Genomic DNA, 20196 nt, shown 5'->3' with positions numbered 1-20196 from the left:
GCGCTTGGGAGGCTGAGACAGGAGGATCGCACGGGTTCTAAGCCAGCCTCAGCTACTTAGTGAGGCTTTCAGCAACTTAGTGAGACCCTGTTTCCAAATAAAATATAAAAAAGGTCTGGGAGTATAGCACGGAGGTAGAAAGCCACTGGGTTCCACCCCTAGTACCACCAAAAAAAAAAAAATAATAATAATAATAATAAGAGGCTTTTTATGCAAAAACACCAGTCTATATACCACACATAGTTGTCTTTTGAGAAAATATGTTATTTATAAAGAATAAAAGCTATACTTCCCTTTCAAAGTCATGATACACAAGGGAGAAAAGAAAGAAAGAAAGAAAGAAAGAAAGAGAGAAAGAAAGAAAGAAAGAAGGAAGGAAAGAAAGAAAGATGGCAAGAATAGATAGATGACATTACTGTCAACAGTTCAAGTTCTCTGGATCCCAGCCCTGCGAGCTATCCAATTTGAAATCAACGAAACGACTCGCATAGTTGGAGTGACTGCTCTTGACACAGTTACAGCTTTCCTTCCTAGAAATCACTTTTATTTAATGAAAGTCATGTCTTCTTTGTGTAAATGACATCATGATAGACCAGTAAAGGCACTAAAGTCATTTCCGCATTTGCCTCCATGATGAATAATTGAAGCCTGGCTTAAGCAGACTACCTGTTAAGATCTCCTAATGAGGGCCTCTCTCTGTTCTTCACAGTGTCTGAAAAGGCTTCAGAGAGGCTGTTGGCATTTCTCTTTCTACTCACTAATGGGTGTGTATAAAAGAATGCGAATGGTGTTTTAATAAGGGACAATGATAAATAATAGTCTGAATCATTCTTGAAAAGGCTACTACATTATACAAGTTTGTTTTCTATGCTTGTTTAAGAGCTTTGCTTTTAACTAGTTAGCAAGTCTAAAAATAGCAGTAAATCTTATAAACAACAGAGGGCAGCTCAGGAATGATCACAGCCACACAGGTGAAAGGAATCATGGAAGAATAAAAGTAAAGACTTTCCCAGTCTTAATTTCTTTAATTAAAGAACAAATATCTTACAAGCTGGGCAGGGTGGTGTGTGCTTGTAATCAGGAAGTTGGGGCATGAAAATTATAAATGTGAGTCCAACCTCCAAAATTTAGCAAGACTCTGTCTAAAATAAAATAAAGGACTGGGAGTGTAGTCTAGTGATAAGAGTGCTTGCTAAACATGCATAAGACCTTGGGTTCAAACTTCAGCAATGCACATGCATGCACGTACTCCCATTAACATACATATGCAGGAATGAAAGTAAGAAATAGTATGCTATCAATAACTTTGGAAACTCCTACGTACCTTTCCTTGATTTCACTTCCAAATCTCATTCCCAGAGATATTTTATGTTTGCGTTTATCCTTCTCTAAATTTTCATCAGAGTTTTGCCACACATATTTTGATTCACAGATCACATATTAGTGTGTTGTGCCTTTTCTAAACTGTACATAACTAGTACATAGCCTTTGATGATATGAGTATGTATCCTTCAATGAGGTTTCTATGATTCACCCTTGAGGCTGTAGTTCACTTCTTTAATGCTTCCTAGGATTTAACAATGTGAAGAGACCATCAATTACGCATATGAGATGTTAGTGATATTTCTACATTTCATGTTAGAGTAAATAATGCTTCTATAAAGATTCTTCTATATGTCTACTTGTACAAAGTGTACTACATTCTCCAGGGGGAAGAACTACAGTTTTAGGATATGTATTTCTTCAAAAATGCAGGCATTTTTAAACTCATATTTAAAATAAACACATCAATTTATACTTCGAAAACAAAGTCTGGAAGTTCCTAATATCCCCCATTTTGCCAACATTTCTCATGTCCCAAAATATGAAATCACACAGAAATTAATTCAGACCCACTCAACAGATATTCACTCTGGAATTATACCATGATTCAGAGTCAGAGCTTGGACATAGTTAAGAGAATCTGCCCTTTTCAAAGGCTAACAAAAGACATAATCTGCCTCCATAAAAATGGCAAGAGTAGGTATTAGAAATAACTCTGTTGGTGTTTACAAATTAGCCCTCCATTTTTTTCATAAGGAAATTCCCTATAATATTATGTCAAAACATTTGTGTCAAACTGCTGTGTTTTGCCAAAGAGGTAAAATTTCCAGTCAAAACAATTAATTAGGAGCTATTAATGATGTCTTCAAAGATTTAAGTAGTTGCTGTACATGAAGAGAGAGACTGAAGGGAACACAATGATGAAAGAGATGAACTAGTTTGTTGATCTCTAATTGAGAATTGCGCCTTAAATTCTCTAATTCTTCCTATATCATTTCACCTATGCCAAATCCCACAATTAATAGAGCACATGGAGGCTGCAGGTTTGTGAGGGACTAAGACCCTAAACAAAATTCTTTCCTTTCCTGTTAATATAAAGTTAGTTTTCATAATTTTGTATCCTTATTGCAAAGCATACTTAGGTGGCTGGAAATCATCACAGCACCAGCAGATCCATTTCTAGTTTCTCCATTATTGACCATCTGGTAATCATTTGGTGAGAAAATTCATTAGTAAAACAATGAAATCCTTGAGTCATAAATTATTTTAGAAATACTTTCTGAGCTTCTTTTAATCTATCTACCCATCTATCTATTTCTTCAAAAGCCAATGGCCAGATGTCATCATGGGATTTATGGTTGTAGTTGATTAGAGCTAATGAAACTCCGGTCAATCAAACCAAGATCTGCACAGAGCAATTAGCTTTCCTGGTTGCATGGTTCACAGACTACACCCCACAACAATAGTTAATATGCTTGAAATACAAGAATCTTAGAAGGTGGGGGATTATAGTGCTTTAGAGTACATCCCTCCAAGTTCTAGAGAAGAAAAAAAGATCATACTCTACTGATGGTTGGTCCATAATGTAAACCTTCACCGCAAAGAGGAGCATGTTAGATTTTGGTAGACAAAGGCCTCAGAATAAGACATTCCGGGAAGGATGGATGAGAGGCCTTGTCTGGGACAGTGGCTAACACCTCCCTCTGAGAAGCTGGAGGGTTAGCAGCAACCTCTTCTGTAGCTTTAGACACTTTTCCAGAAATATAAATTCTTTTATCTCACTGGAACTCCCCAGATCCTGATATATGCATCCAAGTGATATTCATACTCTGGCAAAATGAACACAAATGACCAGAAATGTTGCAAATATCAACTCATGCTTTGAATTTCCCACGTCATGTTTCTCAAAAGTGAGCTGAGTTTTGTTCATTCTTCAAAAGCAAAGGCATCAATACGAAACCTCCGTAAAAAAACTGATTTTTAGTTTAACCAAAATAAGTTGTATAAGATTTTAAAAGATAAAGTCTACTGATCAAAAATATGAAGCTTATATGTATTTATATACATTTTTATATTTATTTATAGCTGACAGATCAATCTCAGGTGATCATATTTCTTCTTGCTATTAGACTTGGCTAATTCCTTATTGAATCCACTTTAGGGATCTAGTTCTTTTGGTATATAAAACATTATTGATAATCCATGAAAAACATGGAAATAAATATCACAGTTATATGCTATTTATGTCGCTAAATCCCTTGGAATTATCCCTTTAGGGGTCTTCTGAAAATAACCTTTCCATACATAAACATGTTAGGAAATGAGAATATAAAAATGGATAGCTATGAATTTGACAAATTGTGCCATAAAGAAGCATATTTAAGGGTAAACATGGTCCTTTGCCAAGATGTAAATATTGAGATAAAAGTAGAAAAATAAATATAACGTTGTAGTACCAATAGTTACAAAAAATATTATGGCTCTTTGGCACAGCTCTGCAATAAAAAGTACTATTTGGCAATATTCTTTGAACAAACATGACCTTCCTTAGGTTACTCAATAACAGATTCGTTTTGTGTATTGTTTTTGCTTTCCTTCTTATAGCAGTAATCTTCCAGCTTCTTTGTAGGGCTGACCTCATAAATGGGCAAACCCACCTCGTATGAGCTATTAAAGGTCAAGAAAGAACTTAAACAATGGCAGACAGCCTCTGCACAGAGAATATCCAATGCTTAAGGACAGTAGTGAAGAACTATCCATTCCATTGGCGGTTTAGAGACAACATCCTTAAGAAAGGGTCCCAGACTGGATTAGTGATATAGCTTTTTCAAAAGTTCAACCCAATGCATAACATAGAATTCCAGTGAAATTAGTTAATGAGAGGAATTACTAGACATAAACCATACTTCCTATCCATTCGTCCTCCCTCATGCAATTCTTCAAGGGCCAGCAAGGGGCTCTGCTGTCACTGTTATGGCATCCCACCACTCTGACATGTGGGCTAAAGGACAGGTGCGGATGTCCTGAGTCATCTGTCTTTTCTTGCAGGCCCAATTAAAATGGTCACTGACTTCCTAGCAGACCAGAGTCTTGAATGGACTGGTCCCCGAGTATTTATCATAACTCTGCTCAAGAAACATCAAGTGACACAGTTGCAACACACTTGTCTTCATACCATTCCTGATGAAAACTTCTCATGCTATATTGTGGACAATTATCGACATTATTTCCAAAAACCACCTGGAACTACATGAAATCCTGTCTTCTTTCACATGAAACAAGAAAAATCAATAAATGGCAAATTAAGCTTGGATATTGAGTTGATTTCTCTAGGCACAGGAACCACAAGTAAAAATTATTACTCAAAAAATGCTTTTGTTTAGGTAAAAATTAGTTTTAAAGCCAAATGAAATAGAAAGCCCAATTAAAAAGACGTCGATCTTCACTTACCTTGGAAACACGGTTTGCGACCTCCCTGCCCACGGTCAGCCCCTGGACGAAGGTGCGGGCGGCGATGAAGGCACGGGTCACCTGGATCTTCAGCTTCCGGGGGACGTCTCCAAAGGGCTTCAGCTGGTCCGTGTACTTGCTCACGCATTCCAGGTAGTCCTCGCTGAAGTGGTACTGCGGGTTTATCAGCTGGAACATTCGCTCTAGGAGCCGAGCCCAGAAGTCATTGAGCATCTCTTCCAGATTCACGTTGCCCCCAGTGTAGTATCTCTTCAGCTCTGTGAAGAGGTCCTGGAACACTTCTGAATTCTGCATGTACAGCATCCCATACGTCCGGACAAACATGTCATTTAAGGACTTCTCTGCATTCTCCAATAACTCTCGGAAGAATTCTGGAAGAAAACAGTCAAAATTAAGGTATAGAAAGCTCAAGATATATACATACCCTAAACGCAACCACCTTCAAATGGGTAGTTTTGTAGAAAAATGAATTCTACAATTAAGTTATGCATGGAACAATAAAAGTAAATTTTCTAAGTGGGCATTGAATCCTGGGCCTCACACATAATAGGAAAATGCCCTACCAACAAGCTACATTTCCAGCCCTTTTAATTTTTGTTTTGAGGAAGGGTCTCTAGAATTGCCCAGGCTGGCCTTGAACTTGTGATCCTCCTCCTCAGAATCCTGGGTAGCTGAGATTACAGGCATGTGCCACTGTGCTGTTTGAAAACAATACTTTTTTTATTCACACAAATTTTTAATGACTACAAAGGAAGTGTGAAGACACAATATTAGCCAAGTTAATATATTTATCTCTCTAATGTCAGGACAATCTGATATGACATAATAAGAAACATCGTCTATTAACTATCTTTACAAAACGAAGTTAAAGGAAAATATTTAGCCTGGAAAACAATATTTTAAAGGAGATTTGATCTACACCTGTGATTTTATGTGAGACAAAAGAATCAGAAAACCCCATACTTTCTATCTGAAAGAACATCCATTCATTTTAGGAGCTTAGGACTTAATAGCACTCTGAAATAATTTATTTTTTTTATCACGTATTGTGAAATTTCAGAAAACCTTATGGTTCAGCATAAACTAAAATCAAAATAGGTTGCAAATATAATATGCAAAGTATCATCATTAACATAATAATAAATGCATTCTGATAAACACATTTGCTCTAGCCTGTTTACAAATGTGTTGTAATACCAAATTCAATTAAATTGCTTTTATTTGGAACAGTTCTTAAATGGGACGTTCAAATTAATGTAATATTTTGGACTCTTTCTAGTTCCTATATATAGCAATCAATTAACAGTGTTCAGAGATTCATGATGCAATTAAATTCACTTAATGCTAAAGCTATAATGAACATAATTAAGGTGGCCATCATGAATCAGAAAGTCATGAAGTATCTTGGATAATCATTATAAATATAAACTATCATTTATAGAACTTGAAGGCAATTGGGCTTTCTGGTTAAGATAATCTAAATGAAAAGTGTATGTCCACAATGGAGTTCTTGCATCCCCTTACAACACTCGGGAGTGTGAGATTACTGACAAGATCAAACACCAAGACTGAAGTCCAAGCCACTGGAGGCTGCCCACCTCACTGGGGCTCACAGCAGTCTCTCTAAACAGGTGATATTTTTATTTTTATTTTTCCCAGATGTAAAATCAGAGTGTATTTTACTATAGTGCTCTAATTGATAAAGGGGTGGAAATGTGGTAACTCTGATTTGATCAGTACATACAGTGTGTACTTGTATTATGTGTGATCTGTTCATATTATATGTACATACTGAAATATCATACTGTACCTCATAAATATGCACGATTGTAAGGTGTTAATAAAAAATTATGAAAAGATATTTAAGGAGACAGAATTGTTAACCATTCTGATTTGATCATGGGTATGGGGCAGACGCTAGCCCGGTGGTCACTGAACACTTCTCATGGCACGGATAAGCCTAGTAAAGAAAGCCCAATATTATCCCATTTGGGGAAAGCTGAGTTGGTGTGGGGAATGCCAAGGAAAGATGATATATCTGATTCGATAAGTCCAAGTTTCCAACAACAGAGTTATTCTACTTCACCTCTTCAAAGCTCCTATTTATTCCGTTTTCAGAAATGCAAGGACAGATCATGTCCTGGACATTTCAAGGACTCACAATAAAAACTCTGTAAAAGATTCCTCTTTCTAGAGCCTGTGGGTTTCTTTCTGAAGCCAGAGAGGGAGAAAAGTGATGAGTTTTTCTCCATAGAGTCCACAGGAGCTACTGTGTTTGCAGAAGCTGGCTGCAGAAACAGTTGGTTTAGCCACTTCATTTGCAATTGCTGTTATAATTAAATAGTATGTATACTAATGATGATTAGTTGATATTTGCTTCAAATAAGGCCTGAGCAATGAAATTTAAGAAGGACTCTGTTCACTTCTATATTCTTTTACAATAAAAGAACATATTTTTTCTCCTTAAATACAGAAATTCTATTGATACAGAGGCAGCAAAAATATAGGGATTAAATAAGAGTCATGGCTTAGAAACCCTGTATAACTTTGAGTTATATTTGTTATTTTTATTTTTCCCAGATGTGAAATCAGAGTGTATATTACTATAGTGCTCTAATTGATAAGAAGTTGGAAGTACGGTAACTCTGATTTGATCAGTACATAGAGTGTGAACCTGTATGTGATCTGTACATATTATATGTACCTACTGAAATATCATACTGTGCCTCATAAATATGCACAATTGTTAAGTATTAATAAAAACTACAAAAAATGTTTAAGGAGACAGAATTGTTAACCACTCTGATTTGATCATTATACTCCAAATATATATATAAAATTATCACACTGTACCCATTAAACCTATAGAATTAAAATAAGTATGGTTTTTTAACAGAAAAAAACAGCCTAATCTTCGAGGATTCAGTAAAGAAAAAGAAGCTGATAGTTACATATGTTGTACATCTATGCTATTTATAACTGCACTAAATCAAAGGCAGAATGAAAAATACATATTTTCAGAAATACTAATTACCTAACTACTAGTCTGTACTAAAGTATAAACTATATTAAACTATTAATTTCATTGCCAATGTATAAATATATCATAAGTAAAATCTTTCAATCTTGAAACCAAGAGTAAAGAGAGTCTAGCTGAGCTGATACAAGAATAGGGTAAAAGGTTTTATAGATTGTAAAAGAAGAAAGAAAAGAATGGAAAAATCACTGAGTTGAAAAATACTAATATAATGAGACTGGAAAGTGGATTCTAATCACAAGCTCCAAGCAGCCTATTCATTTATCTTCTTTTTGAGGTCAATTATTTCGTTGGACTCAGGAATTAAAGCTTAATTTATTGAGCAAAGAGTAGTGCCTTCAGCAATGAATAGTCAGTAATCAATAGTGTGGTCTGGATTTACAAAAAGCTGAGGGAGGGAGGGAAGAAGAGAGTGAAAGAGAAGGGAGGGAGGGAGGGAGGAAAGGAAGAAGGAAGGGAGGAAAGAAGGAAGGAAGGGAAGAAGACAACTCTCTGGTCCTCATTACTCTCCAAAAATTTGAAGCATAAATGTTTGTCTTTAGGAATGAAAATTTTATTTTTCTATTACCAAAGGTAATTGTTCTCCACCTTTTTCTTTCCTGACATGGGACCTCTGAATACTAGGCTTCTACCCACTATGAAGGCAGATGGTTAAAATCATATGGCTTATTGAACTGTTTTCTTATGTCTGAATTAGTCTTCATGGTTGGATGTAGAAACCATGTTATTATATTTCAAGAAATTTGATTGAAGAAAAATTTCCTTAGATCCCAAGCTTACATTTTTGTCTAAGGGTCTTCCATTGTCTCCAAAGTTTGCTATTAGCTTCACTACTCATCCTCAGAAGTCAAATTATTCCTTGTTGAAAATCATTATATGGTTTGCTGGTCTCATAGCCAAAGTTAATAATTGGTATTGCTGACACTAATATATCAGCCAATTATGAAAAATGTAAGTACCTTAGAGAACATTGATTATAGATCTTGGGAAAAAGTAGGGATACAATGTACTGAGGAAAAACTAATGTCTTCTAGAAATAAGTGTATTCATTTCATTTTCTGCTGACCTTTGGGCTTCCCTCTCTGGAAGGCTGGCACTGAGCAAAGTACTTTATGCTTAGATGAAAATTGTTTCTCAGCAAATCAAACAAGATTGAGATTCAGAAGACAGTTATATGATCCATTTTGCTGATAAAATATTATGTCCAAACACGTCAAAGAGAATAAAATTCAAGAGCAATGTAAGAAAAAGCAACCTCAGTATAACTTTTTCTTTTTTAAACAGAGGAAGCAAAGCTCACATTGGAAAAAACCTTCGATCAACACACATACTCATCTGCAAGAAAGAGTTTGGCTGAAAGAAACTTTGATTTTTTTTCCCTTCCTCAGTCACAAAATATACATCAAAGGTCATTGCTTAGGGCTCAGTTATGGTTCATAGTTGCACCAAAGAACTTTCTCTCACCAGTATGAGCCTCTGGGAAATTTTGATTCATCTAGAGGGGAGATCTCAGCTGTAAACATCTGTTGCTGCGAGGCAGACTGCCTCACTTGGGAGAAAAGCCTTGTAGATAAAAACCATACCCCCTAAAAAAATTACCACCATCCCACAAGCAAAAAGCAAGCCTGTATGATGCTGCCCACTGCTTGGAGAGCCTCTTAGAGGGCAGAACACAACTCCTAGAAGCCAAGAGCCTCCCTAAGGCTATCTGGGGAAGCCTTCCTGCAATGCATCCAAATAAATGGATTGAAAAATTAGGTGGCACAGGAGACCAAATGGCAACACACACCACGGAGAGGCAGCTGCCAGGATACAGCAAACAGGGACAACTGCTCCCATTTAAGCCAGAGAGTTCTGTTTAATGCTACCGTGGATAAGCACTGAGTGGCACCTGGACGTGAAGATTTAATTAAGTACCATGTGACATGGCTTCTCTGCTCTCAGACTGTCCCTTGAAAACTCACTTAAAATGAGTATTTTTTTTTTTTTTAATTACAGTACTTGGGAGGCTGAGACAGGAGCATTGCAGGTTTAAGGTCTGCCTCAGCAACTCGGTGAGGCTCTCAGCAAGTGGACAACATCCTGTTTCAAAATAAAAAATAAAATAGGTCTGTGGGTATAGCTTGGATGTAGAATGCCCTTAGGTTCAATCCCTAGTACCACAAAATAAATAAGTAAATGGATAAATAAATAATATAAAACAAATACTTCAGAATGGTGGTCTACATCCACATAGTTACAGAGCTTGATACATGAAAAGCTGTGGCCATTGGTCAATGGAGATTATGGTTCTCTATGAGCATAGATGATACTTGCTATGCCCGGAGAAGACGTTTGCTAAGTTTGCAGAAAGATACATTCACATGTGTGGTTGCGAAGTTCTCTCTTAATCCTTTTCTTTTTACTCTGCCCTAGAAAACATGCTAAATCACTTCCTTCAGCAGAGCCAAGCTTGGACTAGAGGATTTGCAGGCGGGGGGGGGGGGGCTCCGTCATGGAGGATGAAAGGTTCTGAAAGCTGACACCCCGCAAGGGGGGTAACTCACAGCCTCACCATCCAGTTACCACCCTGCCCCCTCCAGCCCTTTGAAGGTTAGATGATGTTGAAGAGTATTGTTCTTCATTCCATCCATATATGCCTTCCAACGTTCAGTTCATTTCAAAACTTCCCTTGCTTAGTTTTTTTTTTTTCTTTTTTCCTGAGTTGTTAAGTTTTTATGTTTTTTTTTTTTTTTTCTTTGCCTGTTCTAGATAGAATTCTCTATCAGACAAGTAGCTGGTCAAGTTCTCCCATGCTGTAGGCTCTCTCTTCAGGGTCTTGATGATTTCCTTTGTTGCACAGAAGCTTTTTAATGCAATGCCATCCCCTTTATTAAGTCTCTTATTTCCTGAGCTTTGGGGGATTATTATGAAGTCTCTCTCAGTGTCTGTATGTTGGAAAGTTGGTTCTATGCTTATGCCAAATTCTGAGTTAATGGAGGAAGACACAGAGTACCATTTATTTTCATGTTTGATTTTTGAGGGTGAGAAAACAATCTCTAAGCGGCCTATCTCTTCTCCTTCCCCTGAGACTGAGCTCTTGTAAGTAACTAGAGGTAAAGATGGCTGTTGCTCAGGGTACCCATGTCACAGGAAGTATCTTTGGCATGTGTTACTACATGTGGTATTTAGCAGTTAGATGCCACTGCCCTACACCAGGCATTGGATCCTCAGCACTTCAGCATTTTAAGATAGATAATTGTTTTCTGGGGGGCAGTGGGGAGGGCCCCGTGAATTGTATAATGTAAGTAGCAACCCTCCTGGCTTCTACCTACCAGAAGCCAGTAGCACATCCTTCCATCAGTAGTGACAATCGAAATCTCTTTCTGCCCAGCCCCACTCCCCACCTGCCTAAGGCCAACTTTCTATTGATGAATTCCAGAAGCCAACAAATAAAACATAAAAAGATATTGTTTCCAAGAAAAGGCCAGCACATTTCTAGACCCAATCCCCACCTCTAGACCGGTTTCTGATAAAAATTCGAGGAGCTGTGTTTTAGATGGAAGAAACTGAAATACAGGTTGTATCACACTAAGACTCTTAGAGGTCCTTATTGGTATTTCTTTGTATGGTTCCTATCACATAGTAGGGTCTTAAAAATGATGAATAATGAGTGGATGAAAATGGATAGATGGATGAACATGAGCATCAAGTGGAATACAGCCTGACAGTGGAATTTAGTCTGGAATCTTCTTTGATAGCGATGACTTTGTGGGCCCATTTCAGCAGGGGAGAGATGCTAAAAGCACACCTTAGGCCAAGTCATCACTGACTTGCCCTCCTGCCAGCCTCCAAATTCTTAAGCATTTATACATGTATAATCACTCACAACCTCTCATGTCCAAGATCATGTGCATCTATACTAAAACATGCTGTGGGGTCTGTGCAAAACATGTCAGTGTTGTTCTACCAGACCTTGACCTCCTCCCCAAACTGTCTGGTCCAAGCCATACTGTGCCTTCATATAATCCACTCTCAGCTTAGGACTTTGAAGCTAACGCTGAAACTGCTTTGGAGTCTCACACATGGTAAAAAATAAATGACCTCCTTCTCTTCAAGAGTTAATTTGTTCTATTGAATGAACTCACTTTGGAGATTAGTTTGTTGTTTCCAATATACAAGACTGACACATGTTATGTCTTCATAATACTGGTTTAAAAAAAAAAACAAGTCTTAAGGAAAAAAATGAAAATAACTATTTTGAATAAATATTCTACTACACAGTCTCAGTATTTTTATCGTGAAAATCACTTACATTTTGTTTAGAAAGAAGAGGAATCTCGGACTGCATTTGTTTAAAATCATGGGGCTGCAATTATATAAAATTACTTTTAAAATATCAATTTATTCTAAAAAGAAACATCAGCATCTGTAATCATTGAGAGACAATGTTACTCTGAACAAAATTCCATTCACGATTTTATAACTTCTGCATCTCTTAATTCGTACAGTCTCTTGTTCTGTATGTGTGCGTTTTCATAAATTAAGTCTATTATGTAATAACAAGTACTATGGCCTATTCAATCAGTTCTTCCTAAGAGTTAATGGAAACCTATATGATTCCAAAGTGATCTCATAGAGTAACATACATCTTCCCTGCCCGAAAGGTTATTATCCCCTCACTTGTAATCTTTAGGTAAATGTTGTCCCTTTTTTTTTTTGCATCAAGACAAACTGATTTAAAATGAAAATAATGCAGCAATAAAATACTGTTTGTTGTTTCTATTTGTTTCATATTGTAGGAGAAAAGTGTGTGTGTGTGTGTGTGTGTGTGTGTGTGTGCGTGACCTTAAATAGAGATAAAAATGAGTTTGAAGCAATAAATGAAGCTAATTTCAAGCAAACTAGAGATGGTACGTAAGAGGCTGCCTGGTTTAAAATGGGTATCAGATATCGTATCCCAGGATTTACACGTGTGGATTGTGAATCGGCTATGAGTATATCAAGTGTGCAGATGAGAAAACTGAGACTTCAGATCTTGCAAGTTTCCCCAGCACGATCCATCCACTGATCCAGTTTGTAATGCGCAGCTCCAAAGCCATTACCAACAATAATGAGTCTTAAGAAAGAAAAAGCATGTGGCTTTGCACTTTATTCAAAGTCAAATTTTTACACCCTGATTTGAACAATTAATGGGCAGTACTATAAACTCCCAAGATAGCAGATAAAACTATCTATAAATATAAATTGAAAAATAGATTCCAAAGTCATATATAAATTATTTACAAAAATTATTTCCATGTGTGATTTTTTTTCTCCAGTCACACTGATTAGTGGCTGTAGCTAAGAGATCGGAGAGCATGCTCTTATCTCTAGAATTGGTCTGATTTCCTCACAAAAAGACATGCAGGAGAAGAAAATCAATCACAGAACGTGGGATCATAGCTAGTACGTGCGACAGTGACTGGCACACAGAAGGATGCTTAAAAATCTCTCACCAAACATGTATCTCCTTTTATGACAAATATGCATGTATCATGGAGGAAGGGCAAAAACCCGGATCAAATATTTCATCTAGTGTAATGTGTTTTGCCCAAGAAGAATACAGAAAGTTTTACATGCTTCCATTTCTAAAATAAAGTTCTAGCAAAGTACTGTTTACAATTAATTATTATGATATAACAGTGATAATTGCATGAGACTACTGCCGTTTAACAATATTGATGTCCTAGGTCAATGTTCTCCTAGTGCAGTTGACCAAGTCAGGAAGAGAGTTGTGAATAAATATACTGTACATTCCAGGCCCCCGTGAAGATTTGATGCCCAGAGTTATGTCTCTTATGTACAGAACATCTTGCTACTGGAGAATTTGCTTACTTTTTCCATGCCAGTACTTCAAAGCCCATTTCTTCACAAAACCCTCATCCATGTGACATTACTGAGTGACTTGAAAACAACGATCCTAAAAACACACTTTAGGAACTATTCTAATAGTTTAGGGCAGGGTTTGTCTCCAGTAGGTGACCTATTATTCTAAGTCCTATGAACTAAGAATGATCTCTACATTTTACCAACAAGAAAGAAGAACATGCCACAGGAACCTCCTGTGATATAAAACGCTAAAAGTATTTCACATCTAATCCTTCATGAAAAAAACCATGCTGATCCCTGCCGTGAGGGATCAAAATCCTTAGTGAGACAATTGAGGAGAAATTAATTCAACAAAACATCTTATGCCTTTAATTTCTTGTAGTCAGAAATGCAGCTGAATGGTTAGACTGTTAACTGTCGCAGAATAAAAGTTGCTTTTCCGCTATTATTTTTATCTTCTCTGTTAAGACACAGTCTGAAAGCCTGCAGTCCATTCATCTCCAACGAGCCTCTCCTGAAAAGTAACAGAAATCCAAAGGGAAGTTCTTAAGTCACTTACTGGCTTAGAGAATTTAGGTAGCTTTAGTGATTTTAAAGCAAGATATCCCTAAAATTTTCTAAGATTGTGGTCTAATGAATCCCTGGAGAAATTCAAGAGGAGAAATTCTACAGTAACTCTGCTTCATAAAATAGTATAGAAATTTAAAAAGAAAAAGTAATATCATATTCTGATGCTAGGTTAAGAAAACGCATTTTAATTATAATTTTCTTTGTGTTAGTTTTGCCCTTATGATAATTAATGAAAATATAAATTTAAGCTATCTTCTTTTGGGGAGATTCTGAGTGTTGAGCCCAGAGGCATTCAATTTCTGAGCTACACCCCCAACCCTAACTGGTTTTTGAAGCAGTCTTGCCAAGTTGCTGAGGGCCTTATTAAGTTGCTGAGACTGGCCTTGAACCTTCAATTCTCCTGTTTTAGCTTCTCAAGTACTGGAATTAGAAGCACAAACTACAACACTTATCTAAATTAACTGTTTTTTAAGGTATTGGGGATGAAACCCAGGGGCATTCTACCTCTGAGCTACACCCCTAGCCCTATTTTTTATTCTTTATTATGAAACGGGGTCTCACTGAGTTGCAAAGGGCCTCACTAAGTAGCTGAGGCTGACTACAAACCCGGATCCTCTTGTCTCAGCCTCCTAGATGCTGGGATTACAAGCGTATGCCACCACTCCTTGCTCTAAACTACCTTAAATCTTACAAAAACTAACAAATGCCCTATAACACAACACAATATTCACCACTAATCAAAGAGATTTTTAGAAAAGTATAAATACATCATCTGCTAAAACAGTATAATACATAATTCAGTAAGTTCACCATAATAATCCAAAGAGTACCAGTATTGGGAATGGCCTAGGAAGATTTGAGAAAGCTCTAATTATTAAAATATTTCAAAAATTGGGTGAGGGGCAAATCTGTGAAAGACTTGGTCTTGGTTTCGGTCAGGTAGTAAACAGCTATTGAAACTTAGATTGACTTAGCTAAAAGTAATTAGCAAGTCCATAGGAGAGGGGAGCTAGGACTTCCTCTTTCTAAAGACAGATCTATATAATAATCTAGCTAGGATGGGAGGAGGGGACTGGTCTTTGTGAAAGACACCTTGGCAGGGAAGTAAAGGGAGGTACCTTACAGGGACGTTTACTACATCAGAATTACGTGAACAAAATGGAGGTCATTTGTATAAAAATATGGTCCACATATTACATTTTTGGTGAATTTGTTCGAACTACCCCCTCGTGTTACAACATGAGGCTGTAACTATCTTTATCTTCTGTATTTCTATCTTTTTAATAAACTTCTTTAAATCTTTAGCAAGAGTCCGGGCTAATGTGTATTTATCCTTAGCTCAGGACAAGAACCCGTGCATTTTCATCTTTTTTATCTTGTTGTGGTTTGTGGGAAATTGTGTCCGGGACCCTGACAGGGGTCCCTGGGGACAGTTTCCCCGAACCGTAACATATTCTCAAAACCGTAACACAAAGTTTATATGACATTGTCTTACTCCCAATGTGTGTTCAGAACACTTATAAATTAGATTCTAACAAGTGGAAACATAAGAATTCTGAGAAAATACTACTAATAAATCAGAAAGTCAAAGGTATAATACCTAATTAACAATAATAATAAAATAATACACTTAATGAATTATAGTTATAATCGTTTTTCGTGAGTGTGTATGTGGCATTGGGGATTGAAACTAAGAACACCTATGGCTGAGCTATACTCTATCCCTTTTTATTTTATTTTTGTTGTTGTTGTTGTTGTTTTTGAAACAGGATCTCACTAGGTAGCTGAGATTCTTGCTCTGGTGGTGAGACTGGTCTCGACACTGCAATCTTCCTCCTGTCTCAACTTCCCAGTACTGGGATTCCAGGAGTGTGCCACAACACCTGGCTCATTTAATGCATTATTAAATGCATTAATTAATGCACTGATAATAATGCATGCCTAATGTATTATTCAGGTCAATTGGACATCACCATTTTGTAGTTTTCCAATTCATCTAATCTAATGAAATAGACTTTTCCATGATGAAATTTTTAAAGATAAGCCATCAGTTTACAACCATGAATGTTCATTAAAAATAATCAATACTTTGCACCAAAGTCCTTCACTTTAATACCATTAAAGTCAAGTCAGCAGAAGAGAGTAAATACCAAGAGATTTTTCAGAATCTGGTTTGTAGTTCAGCAGCAAAAGAAAGTTTTGTGAAAAGTTGTGCTTCATAATTGGGTTGATAAAGGGAGACTGGAAGCAATAAAGCAGTTCATAGAAATTGTTGACTTGAATTCAGATTTCACGAGGTTAGTTGTCTTCCATACTTAGTGATCCTTTATACAGTAGGTTGAAAAATGCTTTATGTCTTTGTAGGGTATTTCTCCCAAAGTTATATTTAAAGTAAGAAAGACAATTAGGCCATTTCTGTTCGCAGAGTGATATAAATTATTAGTTTCCAGAATCCTGAATTAAGTTTAAATTAAGTGTGCTCAGAGTTTCTGCCAAAAGCAAATGACTACTCTGAGCCTGTAAACTTTATTTCTATCTCACCCTAAACATAGAAAATTAAAAATTGAGATGCATTAATAGTTCACTTGCATAACTGCACAGATTCTTAGTCTTGGCCTACAGGCAACATAATTTAGGCCTTACCCTCAAGCCAGCTCCCATTTGTCTCTCAAAGATGACATTAACTACTATCTCGGATATCTATTCAACCTCTTATGCTTCTAAAGTACACTCCCGCTGGGCGTGGTGGCGCACGCTTGTAATCCCCGCGCTTGGGAGGCGGAGACAGGAGGATCGCGCAGGTTCGAAGCCAGCATTGCTGGCTTAAGAGACCCTGTTTCCAAATTTAAAAAAATATAAAAAATAGGTGTCTGGGAGTGTAGCCCGGAGGTAGAAGGGTTTCCAGGAAATCTGGTACAACCAAAATAAATAAATAAATAAATAAAAAATAAATAAAGTACAGTCCTATATTTAAGGCAACTTAAAATCATTTAAGGGCACACTGTGGAGCGTGGTGCCAATACTAGTTTGTAGGTGAACGCCAGTTGCAAGGACTTGGAGCTATTAGAATAAGAGATTGTGTAAGGGAAGAGGAGGAACCAGCAAATGGAATCAACTTCCTTCTCCTGTTTTCATATACTTTTCATTCTGAGCTTCCCTTTAAAAGTTATTTTGTGAATGATTGTTGTTTATCTTTGGTACTGGAGATTAAACGCAGGGACATTTTAATTGGGAGCTTTACTCTCAGCCTTTTTTGCTCTTTTGTTTGAGGACAGGGTTTCTTTAGGTTGCTGACAGTCTCCCTATGTTGGTGAGGCTGCCCTTGAACCTATGACTGTCCTGTCTCAGCCTCCCAAGGGCTGGGATTATAGGTGTGCACCACCACACCTGTTGCATTTCCCAATTCGATATAGTCAGTAATCAATAATATTGCATTGGTCATTAATAGAGTCATTAGTCTTTGGTCATTTGTAGACAGTCAGCCCATCAAAGAAAAAAGAGCAGTAATTTTAGTCTTCAATGGCTATGAATTTAATGTTGGTGCTTATCCTTTACTAGAAAGATTTTGCTAATGATTTGATAAATAGACTGTACTATTTTCAGAAGTTTTTAAAAAACAATTTGCCAACATGACCATCAAAACTATAGGAAGATCGGGCATGATGGGGCACAGCTGTAATCCCAGTATTTGGGAAGCTGAGATAGGAGAATCATGGATTTGAGGAGCCTAAGCAATTAGTGAGACTGTTTCAAAATAAAAATAAAATAGGGCTGGGGGTATAGTGTAGAGGTACACACACACACACACACACACACACACACACACAACAACAACAACAACAACAAAAACAACAACTACTAGAGGTGACCGGCTGTTGAAAGGAAGCACCTTTCAACAGCCGGTCACCTCTATAGACTTGAGCTCATTAGGCAAGAGTAGAGGTGGCACAGTCCCTCCAGTCCTTACTTCTCAAATCTATTGACAATTTCTAAGTCTTTGATCCATCTTGAGTTGATTCCTGTGTTTGGTGAGATATAGGGGTTTAGATTCATCTTTTTACAAATGGTTAGCCAGTTCTTCCAGCACCCAATACCAGGAAAGTTTGAATGGAAAGATAGGAGAGGAGGAAGGCTGATCTTGATTAATGAGGGTCTACATCTGAACATGTGTAAAATTATGAATAAGACATGGTTAACCTGGACAACCATTGGTGCGAGGGGGGAAGGGAAAACGGGGGCGGGGGGGAGAGGGCACCAAATATAATTTAAATGTATACTATTTATGTTCAATTAAAAAATTGTTAAAAGAAAAAAAAATAAAAACCAGAAAAAAAAATCTATTGACAAGGAATGGACATTAGCCCCTCTTGAATATGTCTTAATTCAAATGTAATTCAGATTCTCTTGATGAGAAAATGGTAGCTCTCCTGATATTGGTAGAGGATAAGACATCAGGTATTATTTTGTAGGACCTATATGTGAATTGAATTAGTTTAATACTGGTCTGAGTTTGCTGAAAATTAAGTTTACTTTGCCAGTAATTTATAGGATTCTGCGCGCGCGTGCGCGCGTGTGTGTAACTGGGGATTGAACCCAGGCACGTTCTACTATGAGATATACCCCAGTCCTCTTTGTATTTTGTTTTGAAACAAGATCTCACTAGATTGCTGAGAGCCTGGCTATGTTGTGAGGCTGTCCTTGAACCTGAGAGCCTCCTGTCTTAGGCTCCCAAGTACTGGGATTACAGACATGTAGCACCACGCCCAGTTTACACAATTCTTCTCAAATAAAAATATCAAGGCTGGAAATATAGCTCAGTGATAGAGTGCTTGCCTAACAAGCAAGAGGCACTGGGTCCAATGCCCAGCACTGAAAAACATAATCATGAATCTCACGTTGAATGAGCACTATTCACCTTTATAACACTGCTCAAATGGGAAACAAGAAACAAAAAAATGATCATCTCTAAATATCTGATAAATTATCATTTGCTGGGTACCAATATTTTCATGACTTTCTAGAGTTTCAATGTATGTGTCCTATTTTTCACTATGTCAAAGTCCTAGATAAGGAACACACTTATTTTGACTCAAGGTCATATTTTCAGTTTTTAAATAAGTTTCAACTTATTCAAATTTTAATTTATAAGTTATATTGAAAATGTCAACAAAAGAGACATTCAATTGGATAATAAAAAAAACCAAGGCTATGATTTCATACTTCAGTAAATATTTTATATTGTTACTAGCCATATTTTATACATGATAACACACTTATTTTTTTCTTATCCTTAGCTTATTTGTCTTTTGGGGGGGTCTTTTTTCTTTTTGGAACTGGGGATTGAACCCAGGGCCCATTGCGAGGAAAGCACTTTACCAAACTGAGCTACATCCCAGTTTCATTCTTATTTTTTTCAGATGTGTGTCATAAAAAAGGGCCAAAAGCTGTCTGTATGCTGGAAATTGGTTATCTCTGGGAAAAGTAGCTTTAACACAGCTTTGCTTTGGGGAACTTATTTAAAAAGCTCTGCAAACTTCTTCCAAAGTGCGGTACTCTGCTGTTGGTTTTGTTTGGTTGTAAATACCCTGACCTGGAAGTAGGTAGTTTAAAACATGGTTAATCCCACTCCTCCAATGCCCACTCCCTGCTTTCTGTTTGAACAGCCCATGGTAATGAATCTCCCTCTGCCAGATCTGACTGCTACATTCAGTTATCATGAAGAGCAGGCATCAACCAGCACTCTCATCTTGCTGTGATGGATAGAATACTAACCTTTCACAAGATTAGAGACACAAGGTGCTCTGGAGATAATAAAATTCAAATGGGTTTATTTCAAAGGGCAACCCAATCTCGCTTTTGTTCATGGGTCACTTGACAGATCATTTGCCAAAGCAGTTTTTGTGTCTTTCCCAGCCAATTCTGGTTCAATGTGCCAAAGATGTCAA

The 20196-nt window shown here is 37.1% G+C and overlaps 1 protein-coding gene across 2 annotated transcripts in view; it reads right to left on the bottom strand.

Moving 5' to 3' along the window:
- GPC6 (glypican 6) overlaps positions 1-20196 on the bottom strand; it is a gene marked incomplete at both ends in the record, with an annotated part of 1162580 nt that overhangs the window by 573603 nt on the left and 568781 nt on the right. For both annotated transcript variants that reach the window (XM_080689891.1, XM_080689892.1), the window contains one exon: positions 4774-5165. In XM_080689891.1, the coding sequence (XP_080546017.1) occupies positions 4774-5165 (392 nt within the window). The remainder of the gene's footprint in view (positions 1-4773; positions 5166-20196) is intronic.

This window comes from Muscardinus avellanarius (genome assembly GCF_963383645.1).
Source record: "Muscardinus avellanarius genome assembly, chromosome: 2".
Lineage (NCBI taxonomy): Eukaryota > Metazoa > Chordata > Mammalia > Rodentia > Gliridae > Muscardinus > Muscardinus avellanarius.
The sequence above is the reverse complement of the archived record's forward strand: the minus strand, read 5'-3'. Positions and strand labels throughout refer to the sequence as shown.